The sequence below is a fragment of the Ylistrum balloti genome, unplaced genomic scaffold (genome assembly GCF_031769215.1).
Source record: "Ylistrum balloti isolate Yb309-2 unplaced genomic scaffold, AGI_CSIRO_Ybal_v1 Utg370554, whole genome shotgun sequence".
NCBI lineage: Eukaryota > Metazoa > Mollusca > Bivalvia > Pectinida > Pectinidae > Ylistrum > Ylistrum balloti.
In genome coordinates this window covers 474554-497589 of record NW_026782349.1, presented here as the reverse complement: position 1 = coordinate 497589, position 23036 = coordinate 474554, and the positions used below count along the sequence as shown (strand labels likewise).

Sequence of the window (23036 nt, the reverse complement as noted above, 5' to 3'; positions counted from 1 at the left end):
CGCGCATTGAATTCTTCCCGGAAACCGTCTGTAACCATAGGCGCATGCTCAATATGTGTTTTCCTGTTGGAGATGTTTATAGTCTTTGTTCTATGATGAAAAAATACATGGGACAATTTACAGAAATACTGAAAATCCATACATTAACATAATCGAAAACAAATATGTTATGGTGATATCATCAATTAGCAGAGGTAAAATGACCACACTTCACATTTCGGAGTGCCTCAGAAACATCTTCACATCAACGTAGATGTGTGAGGAGTACTGAATGTGCTTAACCCGGAAGAGACAAAACAGAAAGTAGAGCACGTTTTTATTAGGTTTTGGGGTTTTTTGTGGTTTATGTTTTAACTCTGTATTTTGTATCAACTGTTGGTTATTAAGACCCATATCAATTCTTTAACTAAAGAAACATTTTTTTGTGCTAAAATGAACACGTGCTATTCCAGTCGTAAGCTTATCTGATAACTCAACAAATTGAGGTGGAAAATCAGGACACACTGTTATATTGTCACGAAGTGAAGTAAGTACGTTTCCTACTTTGTATGCATCAACTATGAATCCTTCTTATATTCAGCATATATGTGTGATATGTACTCCTTTAGCCAGATTATCTAGGATAAAGGTGTTAAATAGGACATAATTTATTGTCTTGCTCCGTCTGTACTATCTTCCAATTACAACCTAAAAGGTATCGTCTGGACAACTGTTTCGGAACGTTATATTTCGGACCTGACATATTGTCGAGATGTATCGACTATTGACTTGCGCGACCTTGCGCTCCCATGATTTTGGTTGCTTCCAGAAAGAATGAACAAATGTGATTAAATCCATTCACCATAAGATATTAATATATATTTCGTTGGCAAATTTGTTTATTTTTCCCTAATAAACATTTTTACATGCCAAATACCCTTCCAGTTTTGATCAATCCATACTTAGATGCCATTGTTTTGCTGTCGTCTGTCAAGTGCATAAAAATTGACCATGAATATTTGGTCACAACTCCTTACCTTATGTTACTTTTTGTTTCCGCCTGCAGGACCTACTGGTCCTCTATAGGCAGCTCAGAATTGTTTGTAAACACCACATTATGAATTGCTGTCCTTCTGGTATCTGATCCATAGCTTGCTGTGAAGTCTGAATTTGAGGGTTGGTATCTTCAGCCGTTTTAAACGTTGTTCATAGCTCATGTCTTTCATGTTTGGTAGCATCCTTGTAGCTCGCCTTTGGACATTTTATACTGCCTACATATCCTTTTTCTTGTAAGGTGACCAGTCAGAGCTTGCTTATTCCGTACAAGGCCTATCGAGAGCTTTGAATAATAAGTTGAACGTTCTGTTGTCTAAATATATAAAGCTACATCTCATAAGCCCAACAATCTGATTTGCCTTATTTACTTGAATTTGTGTATGCTTCTCAAATGTAAGATGCCTGTCTATGGTTACCCCAATATCCCTCTCGCTTCCAACATTATCCAGGACTTCTCTACCACCGTCGTATGTATTCATGCTATACTTAGTTTCCTCAACAGTCTTACCTTTGTTGTGGATGGATAAAACCTTACACTTATCTGGATGAAACTTCAACAACCATCTTTCACTCTATTGGTACAGCTGGTCAAGATCATACTGAAGTATCGAAGTGTCGTCAGTGTCCTTAATTACCATATATACTTTTGTGTCATCCACAAATAAAAACACATCTGATGTAACATATTCAGGTAAGTCATTTATAAACATCACAAATAAAACAGGCCCAAGAACTGATCCTTGGGGTATTCCACTGGTTACTTCATGCCACTTAGAATGTGCTCCATTGACTTGTGCACACTGTTTCCTATTTTTAAGAAAATCTAATCCAGGCACACAGATTCTTATTTATTCCATACATTTTGAGCTTCTTGATAAATCTTTGGTGTGGCACTTTGTCGAAGGCTTTCATGAAGTCCATATATACAGTGTGTTTAACTCTTCCTGGGTCCAGAACTTCAGTCCATTTGTCTAATACACGAAATAGTTGTAATGCATTTGACCTCCCTCCTAAAAATCCAAATTGTCTATCACTGAATAAACTATTTTTTTCCATGTGCTCCATTATTCTTGTTCTAATAAACTTTTCCATCATCTTACACAGAATACTTGTCAGACTGACTGGTCTGTAGTTTGATGCTGACCTTTGTCTCCTTTCTTGAAAATAGCAGTGATAGTGGCAACTTTCCATATCTCTGGTATGTCACCCGTCTTCAACAACATTTCATATATCCTCAAAATTGATTTGTTTATTTAACAGAATGTAATTCATACAACACCTTTGGATGTAACTTGTCAGGCCCAGGAGATTTAGTAACATTCAACTTATGGAGTAGATTATTAACCTCCTCAATTGTTATATCAGCTACTGTATCTTGTATTATGTCTTCACTTCTCAATGCTGGTATATTATTACAGTCCTCTTCGGTGAAGACACTACTGAAAAAGTTTGCAAGTACTTCTGCCTTATCCTCATCCTTGCTGGCGATGACAATCCCAGTGTCTTTCCTCTCATGAAGCTCTGACACTCCACTCCTTGATTTTCTTTTGGAGTTTATATATTTCCAGAAGTTTTTACTCTTTGCTTTGTGGAATCCGCCACTTGCCTTTCTTTGTCTTTCCGCTCCTTCCTTATCAACTGCTTTACCTTGTTCCTGGCCTCCATGTATCTCTCGCACAGTCTGTGTTTCCTTTTTATACTCTTTATTCTTTGAAAGTGGAAAAGAACCCTTAGAATTTTTTGGCTTGCACCTTGGAATGCGTTTCTCAATTGCCGATGATAGCTTATCTAGGAATATGTCCCACATTTGCAAAGTATCACATCCATTAAATTCTTGATCCTGTAACGTGCAGGGTGTCCTATTAACCCCCGGGTTCGTCCTAAGAATATACTTGGGATGTGCTGTATTTAACTATAATACAAAATATAATGGTGCACTGGCTTGGTCAGCGCCGGTGGAAGATAGAATTGCTTAATTCTACTGTAACAATAATAAACACAGTCTAATTTATACTTGATTAATAATATGTACACTATGATTGGTAATTGACAGAGAAAACATATAACTATACCCAGCACTACACGCCCACTACCTGTCAGCACATAGGCAAGCACACGCACTCCTGGTCTTATTACTCGATCCCACAGAGCAACGGCGACCACCTGCACAATTGTCAACCAGCGCAACGGCACTTGTACAGTGCGCAGAGCAATTGCTCCTAACTAAGCACTAGTCCCTAGCGCACACTGGCACTTATATAGAGAGTGCCAACACTAGTACTTGTTCAGTGCTTATATATACTCAAACAAATAGATACAGAGCCTTGTTCAGGCTCTTAGCTATCTATTTGTTGTTTTCACACCCTTATTCAGGGTTGTAGTATTACCTTCCTTTCCCTTGCTGTAGCTATTTTCTTTTGTGACCGTACAAGAACGAAGGTCCGAAGTCCTTTATATACAAATGGAAGGTACCACTTCAAGGTAAAGTGGGTGATTCCATTTTTTACTAACTTTAGATCATGAGTGCGTTTGACTATAATGTCCTACTCTATATACAAATTACAAACACGCAAACTACCGTGATCGATGCTTTACTGGGGCACAAAAAGGGATATCAAAATGTAAATATCATTACATTGCCCTCCCCTTAGGCCTTATGAGTCCCGCATAAGATATCATACAGTTTCTTGTTCACAAAGCAAAGTGTCTCTTTATAACAAACTGTCACCTGGACAGACTGAAAAAAATACGGCTTAAGCCTCAGCCAAGCAGTCCTTAACCTGTCAAAGACTGCTTTAAGGTTGTCAACCATATCCTGGAATGTTTTTCCTACTACTATCACGTCATCCAAGTAAACCAGACAGATTTGCCACTGCACACCAGCTAATACCTTCTCCATCAGCCTCTGGAATGTAGCAGGCGCTGAACACAGCCCAAATGGCATGAGGCAAAACTGAAACAGCCCCTGCCTCGTCGCAAATGCTGTCTTAGGCCTAGCTTGAGGTTCTACTTCAACCTGCCAATAACCGGAGCATAAATCCAGTGTTGAAAACCATGAGTTTCCAGACTATTGATCCAGAGAATCATCAATTCTCGGCAAAGGGTATGCATCCTTTACTGTGACAGAGTTCAACCGCCTATAGTCCACACAAAAACGCATTGTGCCGTCCTTTTTCTTTACGAGCACTATTTCAGACGACCATGGACTGTTTGATGGTTCCACCACCTTTCTGGCAAGCATATCCCCTAAGAGCTTGTCCACTTCTTCCTGCATACGCACAGGTATTCATTGAAGGGGTTGTTTAATTGGTTGTGCATCTCCCGTTTTTATCTCATGCCGGACTATATCCGTGTGCCCCAGGTCGCTATTTGAGGACGCAAATAAATCTTGATACTCTTCTAGGAGTTTATTCGCTCCTTTAGCTTGTTCTGGTGCAAGCTTCTCCACTGTTTTCTCCAACAGATGTTGCAGCTCTTTGTTCTCACCTACCTTGGTCGGATTCAAAGACTGGCACATGTCAAACACCTTTCCTGCTGGTGACAGTTCTCCTACCACTGTCCCAGCATAGATAACTTGAGGTTCATTTGAGGGATTTAGTACACGAACGGGCAGTACTTCCCTACATTGTACCAATGTCCTGGCCACTAATGACCTTTCCGAACTCAAGAATTTCTCTGTCGGTTCAACTACACCTAAGCCTTTATAACTACGTGTATTGCTTTTTGTCTGCAATACCCTTCCTGGTACAATCATTTCTGAGCAAGGGGGGAGGCTAACTGTTTCTACTACTGAAATCCTTCGGCATCCAAATGGTCCTTGAAAAACGAGAGGTACATGTCTTCCCCTGATTTGTAAGCTTTCCTGCTTTACATCAATCACTGCATCTATAGCTCTCAGAAAATCAAGACCATGAATGCCTCCCTCTGTACTGATCTCTGCTACTATCAGTTCCAATCTGATCACCTCACTATCTATTTGTACATCAAACATTCCTTTGCCATGTAAGACAAGATCGCTGCCTCTGGCAGCTGCGACTGTACATTTAGTTGCTGCCAGGACTGGCCGACACTGCTCTGACATGCTATTGTAAAATTTAGCAGACAGCAAGGAGAGCGACGCTCCTGTATCAACAAGACATGTGGTCTCCGCGCCCTGTATGTTTGCCCGCATATACATGCCAGCTTCATTAGTAATAGAGCTAACCCCTATTTTTGATCGAGGTCCATTTGCATCTCTACGTTCTTTCCGCATTTGCAATCTTTTTAATGCTGACTTGCCCTTCTTTCCATTTCCTTTATGTTCTAGTGTCCGCTCCAAGAACTTTGGGCATTTCTTTTTCACATGCCCCTTTTCCTTACAGAAATAGCAGGAAATATCATCCATCCATTTCTTTCTGGAACCATGCTCCTTGCTTTGCTTCAGTAGCGCCATGTCCTTTTGTAGTGTTTCTAATTTGTCCTGCAACAACGCCACAGCCTTCAGAATATCAGAATGACCACTCTCCTCAGCAATAGAGACGACACTGTCTGTTGCACTCGCCGCACGCAGTTGTCACCGTTCTTCCCGGTGACCATGCTCGGCTCTATTGTAAGCTTCTAATTCAACTGCAAGTCGGATTGCATCATTAAGATATTTAAGCCTCGACTGTTTAATCCTAATCCTCATTTCTGAATCAAACAACGCATCTATGAATTGCTCTTTTGCAAGGGTTTCCCTTACATCACCTGGTGCTGTTGGGTAAGCCATGCTAACTAACCGTCGTATAGCCTGCCCGAGCTCCGGTAATGTCTCAGTGGCTTTCTGGCGTCTTTCCCGTAACTGGACCCTATAAAGTTCAGTTTGGTTAGGGGGTGCAAAACGCTCCTCTAGTGAGTTGACTAGTATCTCATAGTGCTGATTGGTGTTATCCTAGCGCAGGTGTCAAAGTGCGTTTTGTAATCTTTCCATGATCCAGTACCATCATAGGTAGGAGGCTTTATCCTTACTCCTTGCTTTCCTTTGTCAAGGCCTGTGATTGGCGACCCTTGGTGCCTGTCTAGATCATATTCCATATCTGATGATATCCATGGCCGGCTGTTATACTTACCCCGTCTTTCTGTTATATTGTCCATTGACCGAAGATTAGTATATCTGCCATCCTCCCCATAGTCTGAGGGGTCGTACTCAGAGAACTTTACTTTTGGCCTTGCTCCAGCCTCGGCATGCTGCGCACTACCCGAGCTAGAATACATCTGTATATCTATGGCTTCATCTACGGGAGGGAGATTGCCCCTGTCAGCTTGTTGTGCACTGGCGATACCTGAATCCCTTGTTCCGGCGTTTCTCGGTGTCAACAAAGGCCTCGAATGATCTATCCTCCCGCCTATGCCCGATCTCTGGAGCCTCAGAGAGGTTATCTGCTCCTCAATACGGCTGATTTCCTCCTCTATGTCCATAATTATAATGATGTATTATAACCAAATCAGAATAAAATGTACAATACAATGTATCCCACCGCTGCCACCAGTTTTTGTAAGGTGCAGGGTGTCCTATTAACTCCCAGGTTCGTCCTAAGAATATACTTGGGATGTGCTGTATTTAACTATAATACAAAATATAACGGTGCTCTGGCTTGGTCAGCGCCGGTGTAAGATAGAATTGCTTAATTCTACTGTAACAATAATAAACACAGTCTAATTTATACTGAATTAATAATATGTACACTATGATTGGTAATTGACAGAGAAAACATATAACTATACCCAGCACTACACGCCCACTACCTGTCAGCGCATAGGCAAGCACACGCACTCGTGGTCTTATTACTCGGTCTCACAGAGCAACGGCGACCACCTGCGCAATTGTCAACCAGCGCAACGGCACTTGTACAGTGCGCAGAGTATTACCTTCCTTTCCCTTGCTGTAGCTATCTTCTTTTGTGACCGTCTTAACGTTGCAAACGAAGTACAGGAATGAAGGTCCATCGTCCTTTATATACAAATGGAAGGTACCACTTCAAGGTAAATCGGGTTATTCCATTTTTTACTAACTTTAGATCATGAGTGCATTTGACAATAATGTCCTACTCTATATACAAATTACAAACATGCAAACCACCGTGATCAATGCTTTATTGGGGCACGAAAAGGGAAATAAAAATGTAGATATCATTACAATCCCAATCCATGTATAGTTCCTCCAGCATGGTGCCATAGTCTCCCCTATAGTAGTTCAATCTTTCCTGAGTGGTTTGATCTTGATTGAAGAAGCAGTTGTATTCAAACCTAATGACACAGTGATCACTGGATCCTACAGGTTCCAAATTTTCAATTGTATCAATATTGTCAATGTCATTCACCAGCAGCAGGACTAACAATGAAGATTCTTGCCCATGCCTATGTCTGGTGTTTTTATTCACAACTTGGTATAAAAAGTTATCCCTGATACATTCCAGAAAGTTTGCACTATTTGCTTCCTTTGTACTCCATGCACTCCAATTAATATCTGGGAAGTTTAAATCTCCGGTTATAACTGTATGTGTAAAGCTGCAGTCACAAACTTTATTCAACAACATATCCACGCACTCTCCTCGAAATCTACTGCACTCAATCTTTTTGTGACATAAACAATAACACTTCTTCTATTTCCCAGGAAGTCACTAGGAAATAACTCGTAGTTAATCAATTCCAATTCAGATTTATTGATAGTGTAGCGCATATTCTTTGGTGATACTTCTGTAATTGCAATTATATCTGGTTCATTTTCTGCTGAAAATCTGTTTTTGAATTCATTAATCTTATTTAAAAAAGTCTTTTGAAAGAAGAACTTTCACCACTCTTCTTGCCCATGGTGGACCCCGTACCCTGAACCTTACTTCCCCTGACAACTGTGACTCCATCCTTCTAGCTTCTTCTCTCAGCTGTCTCTCTTGGTCTCTCTCAGTTTTAGTCAGGTCATTTGAAATTTGTATGTTTTTGAATTCCTCTGCTGTGTCTAATTGCCTGATGTTTCTGAACAGCTCTGCTTTTGTTTCATTTTTGGTGAAGGTTACCAATATGGGTCTCCCACCACTTCTCTCCCTAGCAGTATTTCCACTTGTTTTTTCTCTCTGTGTTTCCTTGAATTTTCCAAGTCTGATAACCTTTGAGATGTTGTTCACCTCTTCTGTAACCTTGCATGATCTAAGAATTCTTTTAATTGTTTCAGTATCTTCTTGTTTTCTCTGACTTTTGTCATCTGTTTGTCTTCTTCCATCGGGTGGATTACAATGTTGTTTTTTCTTGATTTCCTCTCATTCATCTCTGCTATTACTGTCTCCATGGTGATACCCTCCACATCTTCATCATGGCCGATGATCTCTTTTCTCTGAACTCCTTTCCCTACAGCCAATCCAACGTTCTTTTTAGCTCCAATTTCCTTTTTAACAATTTCCTGGACTTTTGCCTTATCACATTTGCTCTCCAAGTTCAATTCATTCGCAGCTATTCTACTCTCGTAAGCTTGCATAATAATATGACACCTCTCTTCAATCTTGCGGTCAGTTATAATGTTCTTTTCTATCATCTCACGGCAGTATCCACAAAACCACATGGAATCAGATGATTGTAAGAATTTATGCTCATCCTCCGTTTTATTTAAGCACTTGATACAGAAGTGATGCTTGCACCTTTGGCATTCTAACATTTTCGCCAATGGGTCTGTGAACAATTTGTCACACTCCTGGCATTGCCATGCCTCGTCCCCATCTTCCTCATTGTCGCTTCCCCATGGCATTTTGAAGGGCGATTCATCCGCAGATTGTGTTCTTGAATTGGACTTCAAGGCTCCTCTTGAAGTTTTCCCAGCTGACTTTCCTTTATTCTTTGACTAGTTGCCGATGGGCGGGTCTCCATCTTGTTTACTTCTACTTGCCACAGCTACGGTAACTTAAGAACATATTTCTTGCAAAATAATTAGAAAATAATATTCCAAGAATATAGAAAACTAAGAAACAGATATATCTTACCACCTTGCAACCACATTTCCACCTATCATTCTCTTAAATGATAAAAATCATTGATTTTCGATACTAGCGCAGCGTCAAAAAATTCAACTTTACCGGTTGACCGGAAGTGACATATTCCTTGGAACTTTTTGACTACAGAAGTCCAAACATGCACTTCTTACATTGAAAAATGTTGATTTTGAAACTGTCACTTTTCTGATTTCAATTAACTAGTGAGTTGTAAACTTAAGTTAATTTGTTTGTATCTTAAAGAAATCTCATTTATTACAGACGAATCAAGTGAAACTATAAAACAAAACAATGAAATACATCAGCTTGAGTATGATTGACACAAAACGTGCTATTTTGCCAATTAAGATGTACAAAACACAGAAAACATGATTTACTTAGTAAATAGGCATAACGATTAACTGATTAAATCACAAAACTAACAGTGTATGGGGGCCACAAACTACATTGAAAGGAAAATATGCATACGATGCATCGAAATTGTGTTTCATAACATGACGTAGTAGCAACGTTTGTTAATACTGAAGAGCAAACTAAGGGGAGTAACTCTAATCGACACTCGTTACATTAAGGCTGCGTGATCTGTGACAGCACACTAACCCTGTATATATATATAACCACAGATATTCAACATTTTCACACCATGTTCCAGGGGTGTATAGAGCAAAAGTGATTGTAACCCCTTGAGTATCAAGGATGGCAACTTGTTAGTGTGATGATTAGATACCCATTAGTTTCGCTGATGGTTCTGAATGAAGTTTTGGGCTGTGTTGTTGTAAGGCAGTTTTCTCCTGCCCTGATGTTGCCTTTCTGTTTACGTAAGGTTCAACTTGTCATTTTGGTTCAGATAATTATGGCTGAAGTGGCTGAACCATTAAGCTTATGGACTGTTCTACCTGGTTAAATCAGATTGTTGTGAATGTAGGTGTCAAAATAACTGTACTTGGTTAAATGTCTTATGGCAATTCGCCCCAAAGATGATGATTAATGGTATCTTACAGCACTCAGAAACAGGCATGTTTCCACTCTGTTTTAGTCTGATTGTACACTACTCCTGCCATTTACAGCAAATTATAGACTTGCACTATATATCATATATTTTCATTGTGCAATATCACAACATATCAACCCCATAGTAAAGGGTCAAAGGTCACATTTGACAACTTCTGCAATGATGATGATGATCATGGTGATAATTCTACATGTGTGAATGTGTGTACGGTGGTTGATTTGTGTATGTATAAAAAATGAAAAATAAAAAGTTACAAAAAAAAAACTTCTGCAATGTCATGAAACTATAATACAGAGACACCACATCATGCTCAATGCATTTCTCATCTTTTGAATCCTGATTTTATAATTACTGTCTGTATTGACCAGGTATAATATGATTTTGACCTAGTGATCTGATTGATCTGTCCACTAGCTGTCCTAGAATGTCTGCTAGAGAACAACAATGGTAGAACTGTGTTCTCTAGCACATTTTTTTCATGTCTTCCCTTCTGTGACTATTACTATATATGAAATTTTCTGCATATGTGGGGTTTATTTTATGTTGAAAAAATATCAGTAAACTTACATGTAAAAAATAATGACAACTATATATATACAAAAACATCTTAGGTAGAAGTGTACTCAACATCAACCAGTTTCAAAAAATTAGGTAGGTAGAATACTTTTATTATTTGCCGACCGGTTTCGCCAGTTACGGCTCATCAGGGCAAAGATACAACAAATTTCAGCCCCTAAGGTACCCTAAATGTGGTACCCCTTTTCACGTGGTGTTATTGTTATGAAGTTCGGTAACTCTTAATGACCTAGTATTGACAAGAGATGTTTGAAGAGTTAAATAAGCATTATAAAATAATAAAAATAATTGGATTTAGGATCATAGTTCGTTCTTATAATAACTCATCTTGGCAATCTGTTCCTTCGCTCTGGTATCCAAGTTCTTTGTAGTCCACTATATTTAGTTCTCCTTCTGATGGATTCACTTCCGACGCTGTATCATCTGATTCGCTGTCGCTTAATTCCAAATCTTTTTTAAGTTCCTCCATTGCTATATCCACAACTTGTCTCGTTTTGTGATGGTAATCGATATCGCTGACTGTATTTGCCGGTCTTATTCTAAATTTAACCATTTCCAATTGTGCTCTGGTGAGTGATTCCATCGGTCTGTGTAGTTGTTTTGGCTTCTGTGGCTCCTCAGAGACGATCTCTGGTGTCTATATATATACAACATACAATGGTCTACTCTTGCACAAGAAATACATTACTTTATACCTCAGATATCTGTTACCTAAGCTGAACATTTCTTCAGACTACAATCTGATTATAAATTACGATCATTGTTAAAATATTTGAAGACTTGAGCAGTAAAAAGATTTGATATGTGTGATGTTCTGTGAATATTGACTGTTATAAGTTGGACAAAGCCATATCTCTGACACCATGTAGGTAATGATATGTACAAGGTTTGTGTAAATGTGTTTAATGATGGCGTCTGGTTTTTAACAAGAAGTGTCTAACGGCATCAATGTCAATTAAAAATCAGACATCAGGAGGTTCATTCACCTTTATCAAATGACTAGGTACAATTACCAACCAAAACATGTCGGTATGTTCAGTGATGTCACGACTGAGGAAATAAATGAGTAGTACAGTGGGTGAATACCACTTAGTTTCCATGGCTTTGGATTAATATCATTTCCTAATGATATCTTAGAATATTAAACAAGTTGATATTCTTGAACTAGCAGAGATGTTTATTAATGGTCAGTGTGGTGTGATTCTAGTGGGCTACAGCTATTCAAAGTTTCTAATTCTAGATTTCTCTACCGTCTCAATTTCCATATTTTCTATCTAACAGATGATCATTTGAGTTCTGATTGTGATCCTGTTAAAATATGCATATTATATTTTGGAAAATCTTAAAATGAAAAAGGGATTTAAAAATATTTGAATGTTTTGTTAAGCTAACAATTCTTCTGGTAATCATGCCTTTGTAGCTATGATGACTAATACATCTTTATGTTTACATTTTCCTTTAGATTCAATTTACATATCAAGTTTCAAGCCTCAGTGCACACACATCTTAAATTATGTCAATTAAAATCCTATCATAGCTTGTTACTGTTTACTTCTGTGGTGTTCCCGGAACTTGTCAGGATAAATCGTGTTTACATATATGTGTAAGCATTATTAGTTGACATGGTTGGAAGCAGTTGTCGTGGTAACATATGGCTGTAACACTGAGGAGTGGTAAGGTAGGGAACTTGACAGGATTATTATCAGTATTTCTCAAGCAAATAACAGGTGTGGGTCCACATAAAAACTATTCAATGTAGCAGTAACTGTAGATATACAGGTATTGATAGACATTGTATCTAGGTATAATATCTTGTGTCAGATTTTAATATTTTTTAAGTGTGTGTAGATTGATCCTTGATCATTTGAATATCATTTGAATATTACATTTAGAAGAAAAACATTTAATTACACATGTGTAAGATGACAAAATTGCTAGGCTGTAGACTAATATTATAAAGATTTGATTATGATGTGGCATTAAACTTAAAGGAAATAAAGTTCAGAAACCGAGTGGAAAGTTAAACTAATGTGAATTGTAAATACATGTATTTCAATCTGAAATAAATTTTTTATGTTCAATTTTCCCTCCAAGTAAAGAAAAATCCACACTTTTTTGTTTGTTAATGCAGTTAATCTCTGTTTCAGATAGACACGACTGACTTTCTCTACCTGCTACTGTGTTGAAGCCCTGGATATGTCTTCAACAAATGGTACTGTGGGCCAGAAAACTGAGGGAGGCAAAGAAAAAGATGGAAAGGGAGAAGGAGAGAATCGTACCCTGGCCATTTTGTTTGTGTCTCTTGTTATAGACCTGCTTGCCTTCACGGTCATCCTCCCTATCCTACCCTCCCTACTGGACTTCTATGGCAGCCAGAAAGAGGTTAGTAATTTAACACAATGGTATATATTTATTCTCATATGTATTTGACTCTACAAAAATCAGAAAGAGATTTCTTCATCACCACAAGGATATCTGTACCTGGATGAGCTGTATGATTGACTTTACTCATGTCAGAAAGAGATTTCTTCATCACCACAAGGATATCTGTACCTGGATGAGCTGTATGATTGACTTTACTCATGTCAAAAAGAGATTTCTTCATCACCACAAGGATATCTGTACCTGGATGAAGAGATTTCTTCATCACCACAAGGATATCTGTACCTGGATGAGCTGTATGATTGACTTTACTCATGTCAAAAAGAGATTTCTTCATCACCACAAGGATATCTGTACTGTACCTGGATGAGCTGTATGATTGACTTTACTCATGTCAAAAAGAGATTTCTTCATCACCACAAGGATATCTGTACCTGGATGAGCTGTATGATTGACTTTACTCATGTCAGAAAGAGGTTAATAATTTACCACAATTGTATGCATTTGCTCTCATATCAGCTCTATGTTTGACTCTACATAAATCAGTCTCTAACTGTTCAAACTGTAAAACCCAGAAAGTGTTGATTTTAAATAGGATGGTCTGTACCAGTCATTGATGAACTCTGTGAAGGGATTTCGAGAATTAGTCGGTGCTCCGGACACTCCTAGATGGAATTCTGTTTTATTTGGAGGTAGGTTTTACATTACAATTGTAAACATGTTTATTTCTTTGTGAAATGTGAACTCAAAATTGTGAGAAACAAACAAACTTGTAAATGATTTACTGTTTTTAGCCCACCATCTAATAGATGGTGGGTTATTCAAATAGCCCTGCGTCCGTGGTCCGTGGTCCGTAAACAATTCTTGTTACCGTATTTCTGGAAAAGTGCAGGATCCGTTTCATATGCAGGTTCCGTAAACAATTTTTTGAACTTGTTACCGCTATTTCTGGAAAAGTTTGTTACCGTTATTTATGGATGGATCTTTCTCAAATTTAGTCCCTAGTTGTGCATTGTACCTTTTTTTGACTGATTCGCATTCAAGATGGCCAACAGGTGGCCATCTTGGATTTTGGATGTAAAACTTTGTTACTGCTATTTCTTGGAAAGTACTGGATGGATCTTTCTCAAATTCCATATGCAGTTTCCCCTTGGTCCCTAGTTATGCATTGTACCTTTTTTGGAGTTGTGCATTGTAAAAGTTTGTTACTGCTTTTCTTGGAAAGTACTGGATGGATCTTTCTCAAATTCCATATGCAGTTTCCCCTTGGTCCGTGCATTGTACCTTTTTTGGAGGTGGCCATCTTGGATTTTGGATGTAAAAGTTTGTTACCGCTATTTCTTGGAAAGTACTGGATGGATCTTTCTCAAATTTCATATGCAGGTTCCCTTTGGTTCCAAGTTGTGCATTATACCTTTTTGGACTGATCCGAAATCAAGATGGCTGACAGGCAGCCATCTTGGATTTTGAGAGTAAAATCTTGTTACTGCTATATCTGAGGAAGTACTGGATGGATCCTTCTGATATTTCATAGATATTGGTTTCCCTTGGTCCCTAGTTGTGCATTGTACCTTTTTTGGACTGATTTGAAATCAAGGTGGCCCACAGGCAGCCATCTTGGATGTCGACAGTAATACAGCACAAGCATATTGTCCATTATCCACCTGTAACTGACTGCTATCTAATAATACTTTGGGATCTTTTTCAAATGATATTTGCTAATAGGTGCTTAATAAAAATATCTTGTGCCATCATTGAGTACATTCAATGAAGACCAGTTCATGAACATTTACAACACCTGTAACAAACAAAAAAAAATAAACAAATCTTCAAGAACTGAAAACAGATCCTCAAATGGTGGGCGCCACGATCCCTCTGGGATCTCTTGTTTAATGTTTCCTTGCTCTTCATGCTTTGATTTTCTCATCTTAATCATGTGATACTTGTTTTCAGGTTTAATTGGATCCTTGTTTTCGTTCCTGCAGTTTCTTGCCTCCCCAGTAGTGGGGGCAGCATCAGATGTATATGGACGCCGTCCTCTTCTCATTATCTCAATGGTAATTTTTGAACAGTGATACTTTTTATACATTTCTCATTTATTTCACTTTATCAATTACTTCCATGGTATTAAGTTTCCTCAGAATAACATCAGACTTTTTACTTAATATTCTCCTCTTCTCTCCAAATCACTTATGTATAATATCCATGTGTATATTTTTGTTAACACACCTGTATTAGCTGTAAAAGTATCCTCTGACCTCTTATCTTTGTTCTTTTGATATAAACAACTCTATTTTGCCAATAGATATATATATGCTCTGAATTTCTAGATAAGTTTAGTACCATTAATGTTACTGGGTATGTAGATATCATCACTGTAGTTTTACTCAATGAAATAGTTTATAAAGGATCAGAAATCAGATGAAAGGTTCTTATTAACAGATACCAGTTCTTTCAGTCACAAGTGAATCCCAGTTGCGGACTGTTTCTATGGTGATCACTTTTCATAGCCATCTAATCACTTTATTGCCATCATGTTTTTGTCTGGTGGTATCTGTCATCCACCTTACCTTAAACTTTCCATTCAAATGACTTCTTCTCAATAACCAAAAGACCCAGGGTTCTGATATTGGGCCTGTAGCATGATGTGGTAAAGGGTTACCAAGTTTGTTTATATGAATGACCTTGACCCACTTTGAAGGTCACAGGTGTCTTTAAACAACATCTTCTCATTAACCAAAAGGCCCAGGGTGCTTATATTAGGCCTGTAGTATGCTGGAATAAAGGGCTATCAAGCTTGTTTAAATTAATTACCTTTACCTACTTTCAAGGTCACAGGGATCAAATGTGTTAAAGCATTTAAATGACTTCTTCTCAAAAACAAAGGCCAAAGTTGCTGATATTAGGCATGTATAAGCATGCTAAAATGTAGGGCTACCAGGTTTCTAAATATAAATGACATTGACCTGCTTTCAAGGTCGAAGGGGTCAAATATGTTCAAACTCTTTAAACTACGTCTTTGCAATAACCAAAAGTTCCATGGTACTGATAATGGGCTTTTAGAATGCTGGGGTGAAGGGTTACCAAGTTGTTCACCTTGCCCTACTGTCAATGTCACAGGGGTCAAATGTGTTGAAAGGCGTAAGCAACTTCTTCTCAATAACCAAAAGACCAAGGGGCATGTAGCATGCTTTTTAAACAAGCAATATGTCGGGAGTAATGGCATTTGTGTTGTGCATTTATAAGGAATATGATTTCTAGTTTGCAGAAAATGTCTTGATGAAACAGCAATGTCTTTTATGTAAGCTGTAGCATAGATGACCAATTTATTTTAGGCCTATTTAACCTCTTCCATATATAGGGCTTTATGGTCAGATGACCCTTAAGGCCTGTTTGTTACATGATGTAATTATGTAGAGATAGTATTATAACAGTGTATTTCTGTGACTTTACAGATTGGCGTTGCGGTATCATATGCTGTCTGGGCGATATCCCACAACTTTGGTTTATTTGTCATCGCTCGGATCATCGGTGGTCTCAGTAAGGGGAATATCAGTCTCTCTACAGCAGTGGTAGCTGATATACTCCCTCAGGAGAGGCGTGGCAAGGGAATGGTAGGTCAGGGAAGATATGGCAAGGGAATGGTAGGTCAGGAAAAGTATAGCATGGGAATGGTAGGTCAGGAAAAGTATAGCAAGGGAATGGTAGGTCAGGGAATGTATAGCATGGGAATGGTAGGTCAGAAACGGTGTGGCAAGGGAATGGTAGGTCAAGGAAGGTATAAACAAGGGAATGGTAGGTAACAGAAGGTATAGCAAGGAAATGGTAGCTCAGGGAAGGTATAGCAAGACAGTGGTAGGTCAGGGAAGGTGTGGCAAGAGAGTAGTAAATCAGGGAAGATGTGGCAATGGAGTGGTAGGTCAGGGAAAGTATAGCAAGGGAATGGTAGATCAGGGAAGGTGTGGCAAGAGAGTAGTAAGTCAGGAGAGGCATGCTGAGGAAGTGGCAAGTAAGTAAAGCTGTGGCAAGGGAGTGGTAGGTCAGGCAAGGTGTGGCAAGAAAGTAGTAAGTCAGGAGAGGCATAGCAAGAGATGGCAAGTAAGGTAAAGTGTGGCAAGGGAATGGTAGGTTAGGAAAGGTATGGCAAGGGATTGGTAGGTCAGGGAAGGTGTGGCAAGAGAGTAGTAAGTCTGGAGAGGCATGGCAAGGGAATGGTAGGTAAGGGAAAGTGTGGCAAGGGAATAGTAAGTCTAGATTGTTTTACCTTTTACATATATTTGAATTTCTTAAAGTAACATTGTAAAATGTTTGGTTCATGTACTTTTCTACTATTCTGACTCACATTAAATTGTATATTTGGATTCCTCCATTTTTCTAATCTTCAACCTAGAAGATAGCAGTAATCTTCTCATTCTTCATTGATAATTCTAATGGTAAGTTTGAATTTCAGAAGAACTAGTGGTGGTCAAATATATGCATAAGTGATTGTTTTAATATCAGGTTACACCTCACAACATCTCCTGACAGAATGTCCTTTGTCTTGTAGGCTCTGATTGGTGTAGCATTTTCTATTGGTTTTGTGTTTGGTCCTCTGATTGGTGCTGGATTCTCGATGTTGGCACGTCAACATGATGGGGCATTTTACACCCCTCCTGCTATCTTCGCTCTCGTCCTAGCTGTCATAGATGTCACATTTGTATTTATCTTTTTCAAAGAATCATTGCCTATCAGTAAGAGGGTAAGGATTTTGATTTTTTGAATTTATTGTGAATTTTTTTATTTGATTGTCAACCTTTATCACAGTGCCTGAAACATAATTCAGACTAATGATAAAGTCAGTCAGAAAACGCCTTTCTGAAAGCTAAACTTGATAAGGAGAGTCACCTTATTGGTTATTTTGTATAATAACGCTGTTTTATTGGTTACATTGTATAATAACGCTGTTTTATTGGTTACTTTGTATAATAACGCTGTTTTATTGGTTACATTGTATAATAACGCTGTTTTATTGGTTACATTGTATAATAACGCTGTTTTATTGGTTACATTGTATAATAACGCTGTTTTATTGGTTACATTGTATAATAACGCTGTTTTGTTGGTTACATTGTATAATAACGCTGTTTTGTTGGTTACATTGTATAATAACGCTGTTTTGTTGGTTACTTTGTATAATAACGCTGTTTTGTTGGTTACATTGTATAATAACGCTGTTTTGTTGGTTACATTGTATAATAATGCTGTTTTGTTGGTTACATTGTATAATAATGCTGTTTTGTTGGTTACATTGTATAATAACGCTGTTTTATTGGTTACTTTGTATAATAACGCTGTTTTATTGGTTACATTGTATAATAACGCTGTTTTATTGGTTACATTGTATAATAACGCTGTTTTATTGGTTACATTGTATAATAACGCTGTTTTATTGGTTACATTGTATAATAACGCTGTTTTATTGGTTACATTGTATAATAACGCTGTTTTATTGGTTACATTGTATAATAACGCTGTTTTATTGGTTACATTGTATAATAACGCTGTTTTATTGGTTACATTGTATAATAACGCTGTTTTATTGGTTACATTGTATAATAACGCTGTTTTATTGGTTACATTGTATAATAACGCTGTTTTATTGGTTACATTGTATAATAACGCTGTTTTATTGGTTACATTGTATAATAACGCTGTTTTATTGGTTACATTGTATAATAACGCTGTTTTATTGGTTACATTGTATAATAACGCTGTTTTATTGGTTACATTGTATAATAATGCTGTTTTATTGGTTACATTGTATAATAACGCTGTTTTATTGGTTACATTGTATAATAACGCTGTTTTATTGGTTACATTGTATAATAACGCTGTTTTATTGGTTACATTGTATAATAACGCTGTTTTATTGGTTACATTGTATAATAACGCTGTTTTATTGGTTACATTGTATAATAACGCTGTTTTATTGGTTACATTGTATAATAACGCTGTTTTATTGTAGGAACAGATTGATTTACTTTTTGTTTATATTGTATTCAGGCGAAGTCCATAGCTAGTGGATGGCAAAACACATCTCACCTCATCAACCCAGTGTCATTGTTTAAATTCTCACCTGTCACAAAATTATCCAAGTCAGGTATGTTATGGCTCTTACAGTTTAAATAGATACATCACCTTTCATTTCAAATTTTACTTAAAGAAATATTCATCCTAACCATCCAATCAGGTTTCCATAGTTTCCATTTATTGTGATTTGTTTTGTCTGTTTCCAGATTCTCAGACAGTACAGAAGATAGGAGTGGTGTATTTTATTTACCTGTTTCTGTACTCAGGTTTAGAGTTTACACTAACATTCCTTACCCACAATCGTCTACAGTATAATAGGTAAAGCCCCCAACTCTATCAAGCATTTCTCACAGACAATCTGCTAAGTTTTTTGTAGGTTTAATTATTTGGTCTCTCCATATATTGTTCTGTAAAACTTTGGTATTGATACTTTTTTAGCCATCTGTCTGACTCTCAAATCCCTAAAAACTTGAAAATAAGATCAGGCTTATTTTCCTTAATAGTTGGCAAATACATGATTATTTATGTAAGAAACTAGTCATATTTTTAATCTTATTTCTTTTTTCAATTTTTTAAGAGTATAATACTTGGTTTACTGATATTTTGAGTGGAAATGATTTTAACAATAATAATATTTTATGATTTCAGTATGCAGCAAGGGAAGATGTTTTTCTTTATTGGAACTATTATGGCTCTAGTGCAAGGTAAGTGGAGGTTTAGTACAAGTTTAGTACAGTTGTAGTACAAAGTAAGTGGAGTTTTAGTACAAGGTAATTATGGCTCTAGTGCAAGGTAAGTGGAGGTTTAGTACAAGGTTAGTGGAGCTTTAGTACAAGTTTAGTAGAGTTGAAGTACAAGGTAAGTGGAGTTTTAGTACAAGGTAATTAGAGTTTTAGGGTAAGGTTAGTGGAGGTTTAGTACAAGGTTAGTGGAGGTTTAGTACAAGGTAATTAGAGTTTTAGTACAAGGTAAGTGGAGTTGTAGTACAAAGTAAGTGGAGGTTCAGTACAAGGTTAGTGGAGGTTTAGTACAAGGTAATTAGAGTTTTAGTACAAGGTAAGTGGAGTTGTAGTACAAGGACTGAGGTGTTAAGTCAAATGGAGTTGAAGAAGAAGTTAGCACAATGAGATTGTTATGTTTTGGGAGGGGTTGGGGGGTTAGTAAGAGAAAAATACTTAATATGCATTACTAAATCAAATGTACAACCTATGTACAACTTCTTAATTTACATCCATGTATGGAAGTATTACTATTTCACAAGTAGGTAATAGTTACTGAAGATTTCTCTGTATTGTCAATGACTTATTTTTCTGTAGTTGATGTAGTAATCTGTGGACTGTTTATAGGTGGTTATGTCCGGAGAATTAAGTCAGGAAAACAGCTGAAAATTGCCACCATTGTGAGTATCAACAGTCATCTTATAATACTGATTCTACACAAATTTCTTATTTGATTCATGAATGTTTATTCTCCCATCATGATGAGTAACCCTTGGGCATTATTCCATCTTTATTTTGTCATTTACTGATACAGTTATACAATTTGTCATAAATTGATAAAAAGTTGGTCAAAGATTTCAGTGATGCTAAGAACCTAACATGTGGACATTTAGGAGGTAGATCTGTAAAATAAATATCAAAATCTAAATGGCAAGGTATTTGTGTGTTGTAGGGTATGTCACTGCTGATGCCAGCCTTTGTGATAATGGCGTTTGCCTACTCTGCTACAATGATGTATGTGGCCCTTATGCTGTTTGCCTTTGGTGAGTTTTCTGTTGAAGTACATGTTTCATTATTTATTCCAATCAATATTTAAAAGATTTTATTATTAATTTACACACATTGATAAAACCATATCACTTTCATGAATACAAAGCCAAGAACAGGAATTGAGAGTAAATTTTCAGCATGGTAAAATCTTTTTGTGGTCTAATCATAGCAAAATATGTTAAATCCGTTTCACAGCCTCTGCTAGGTTAACACCTGGTAATACCTGTTATAATTAATTATTAACAATGTTATTTGTATTTCAGCATCAGCCACAGTGGTGCCCTGTTTAACTACCCTGATCTCTGAGTACGGAGGGAGTGATCAGAAAGGAGTTATCCTTGGAGTGTTTAGATCCCTAGGAGCTCTTGCTAGGGCGCTTGGACCTGTCATCTCTTCTGTCAGTAAGTACTCAGAATTATGTATGTTATCAATCTATGTTACAATACCTCTCCTCTCAGTCATATTCCACTATCATATCAATCCTTACAAAATTCACTGAGGTAGACATTACCTCCAATATGATCTAAACAGAGTTTGGTACTTATTTAACCCTGCCCAGTTGCATATTCTTGTATTTTACTCCTTTGTTATATCAAATGAATGCTGTAAATCCATTTTCCCCCTTCCCAGAAATACTAAAGCTGTTGAATTTTCGTCTTCTCCTCCCCTGTAATATCAAATGAATGCTGTCTAATCCATTTTCCCCCTTCCCAGAAATACCAAAGCTGTTGAATTTTCGTCTTCTCCTCCCCTGTAATATCAAATGAATGCTGTAAATCCATTTTCCCCCTTCCCCAAAAATACCAAAGCTGTTGAATCTTTGTAATATCAAATGAATGCTGTCTAATCCATTTTCCCCCTTCCCAGAAATACCAAAGCTGCTGAATTTTTGTCTTCTCCTCCCCTGTAATATCAAATGAATGCTGTCTAATCAATTTCCCACCTTCCCAAAAATACCAAAGCTGCTGAATTTTTGTCTTCTCCTCCCCTGTAATATCAAATGAATGCTGTCTAATCCATTTTCCCCCTTCCCAGAAATACCAAAGCTGTTGAATTTTCGTCTTCTCCTCCCCTGTAATATCAAATGAATGCTGTAAATCCATTTTCCCCCTTCCCCAAAAATACCAAAGCTGTTGAATTTTCGTCTTCTCCTCCCCTGTAATATCAAATGAATGCTGTCTAATCCATTTTCCCCCTTCCCAGAAATACCAAAGCTGTTGAATTTTTGTCTTCTCCTCCCCTGTAATATCAAATGAATGCTGTCTAATCCATTTTCCCCCCTTCTCAGAAATACCAAAGCTGTTGAATTTTTGTCTTTTCCTCCCCTGTAATATCAAATGAATGCTGTCTAATCCATTTTCCCCCTTCCCAGTAGTACTAATGCTGTTGAATTTTTGTCTTTTCCTCCCTTGTAATATCAAATGAATGCTGTCTAATTCATTTTCTCCCTCCCCAGTTTACTGGAGCTGTGGTGACAGAGTATGTTACCTGACAGGAGGAATACTGCTGATGATACCCTATCTTCTGCTGCGGAGGCTGAAGTCACACCAGGCATAACATCTTAGCAGAATTAATCAAAGCTAGTACTGAACTTACTCACTTTAACACTTTCAGGTAGAATTATTTTTAACAGAATGTCCATAAACATTGAAGATTATAATGAAGACTTTTTCAATTTAGTTGAAACACATGGTAAGGAAAAAATTGAGAATTTTCTATCAAAAAAAAGCATGACATCTGAAATTCATGGAATTTTTACAATCTAAAAAAATAAAGATAAAATGCCTTCTGATCGCATTATCAATAGTTGAAGGGCTGTTTAAATCTCATCCTATCTTCCTTCTGTCATCTATCTGTCTTTAAACAATTAGTTATTGCTATTTCTTCAGGAGGTTAGGGTGGATCTCCTTCAAGTTACAGAAGTAGATTATCTTTGGTTTCTAGTTGTGTGTATTAATGGTATTGAGACTAAATTAAAAAAAAAATAAAAATGTGTGATTAGTGGCCATCTTGGGCTTTAGCAATTAAAGTTTGTTACCACTTTTTCGTGAGAAGCTTTGAGGGGATTTTTCTCAAATATCCTATCAACCTTTCCATGGGTCCCATGATGTGTTGAATCATAGGCAACCATCATGAATTTAGACAACCAAAGATTAAAGCTGCTTGTCAGAAATTTGAGGGATATTTCTCCAGTTTTGT

At 37.4% G+C, this 23036-nt stretch overlaps 2 protein-coding genes across 2 annotated transcripts; one reads left to right on the top strand and one right to left on the bottom strand.

Moving 5' to 3' along the window:
- Positions 1-497: 497 nt before the first annotated feature.
- On the top strand, positions 498-22739 carry LOC132556219 (major facilitator superfamily domain-containing protein 10-like). The gene is made up of 13 exons (XM_060220612.1): positions 498-526; positions 12765-12999; positions 13595-13691; positions 14953-15056; positions 16455-16613; positions 17546-17737; positions 19042-19138; positions 19275-19386; positions 19717-19772; positions 20415-20467; positions 20740-20830; positions 21101-21238; positions 22294-22739. Exons 2-13 carry the CDS (start codon positions 12814-12816, stop codon positions 22392-22394), a joined length of 1386 nt encoding a protein of 461 aa, XP_060076595.1. The 5' UTR covers positions 498-526; positions 12765-12813; the 3' UTR covers positions 22395-22739.
- LOC132556193 (uncharacterized) lies at positions 4322-5467 on the bottom strand. The gene has a single exon (XM_060220586.1). It carries the CDS (start codon positions 5465-5467, stop codon positions 4322-4324), a length of 1146 nt encoding a protein of 381 aa, XP_060076569.1.
- Positions 22740-23036: the final 297 nt, after the last annotated feature.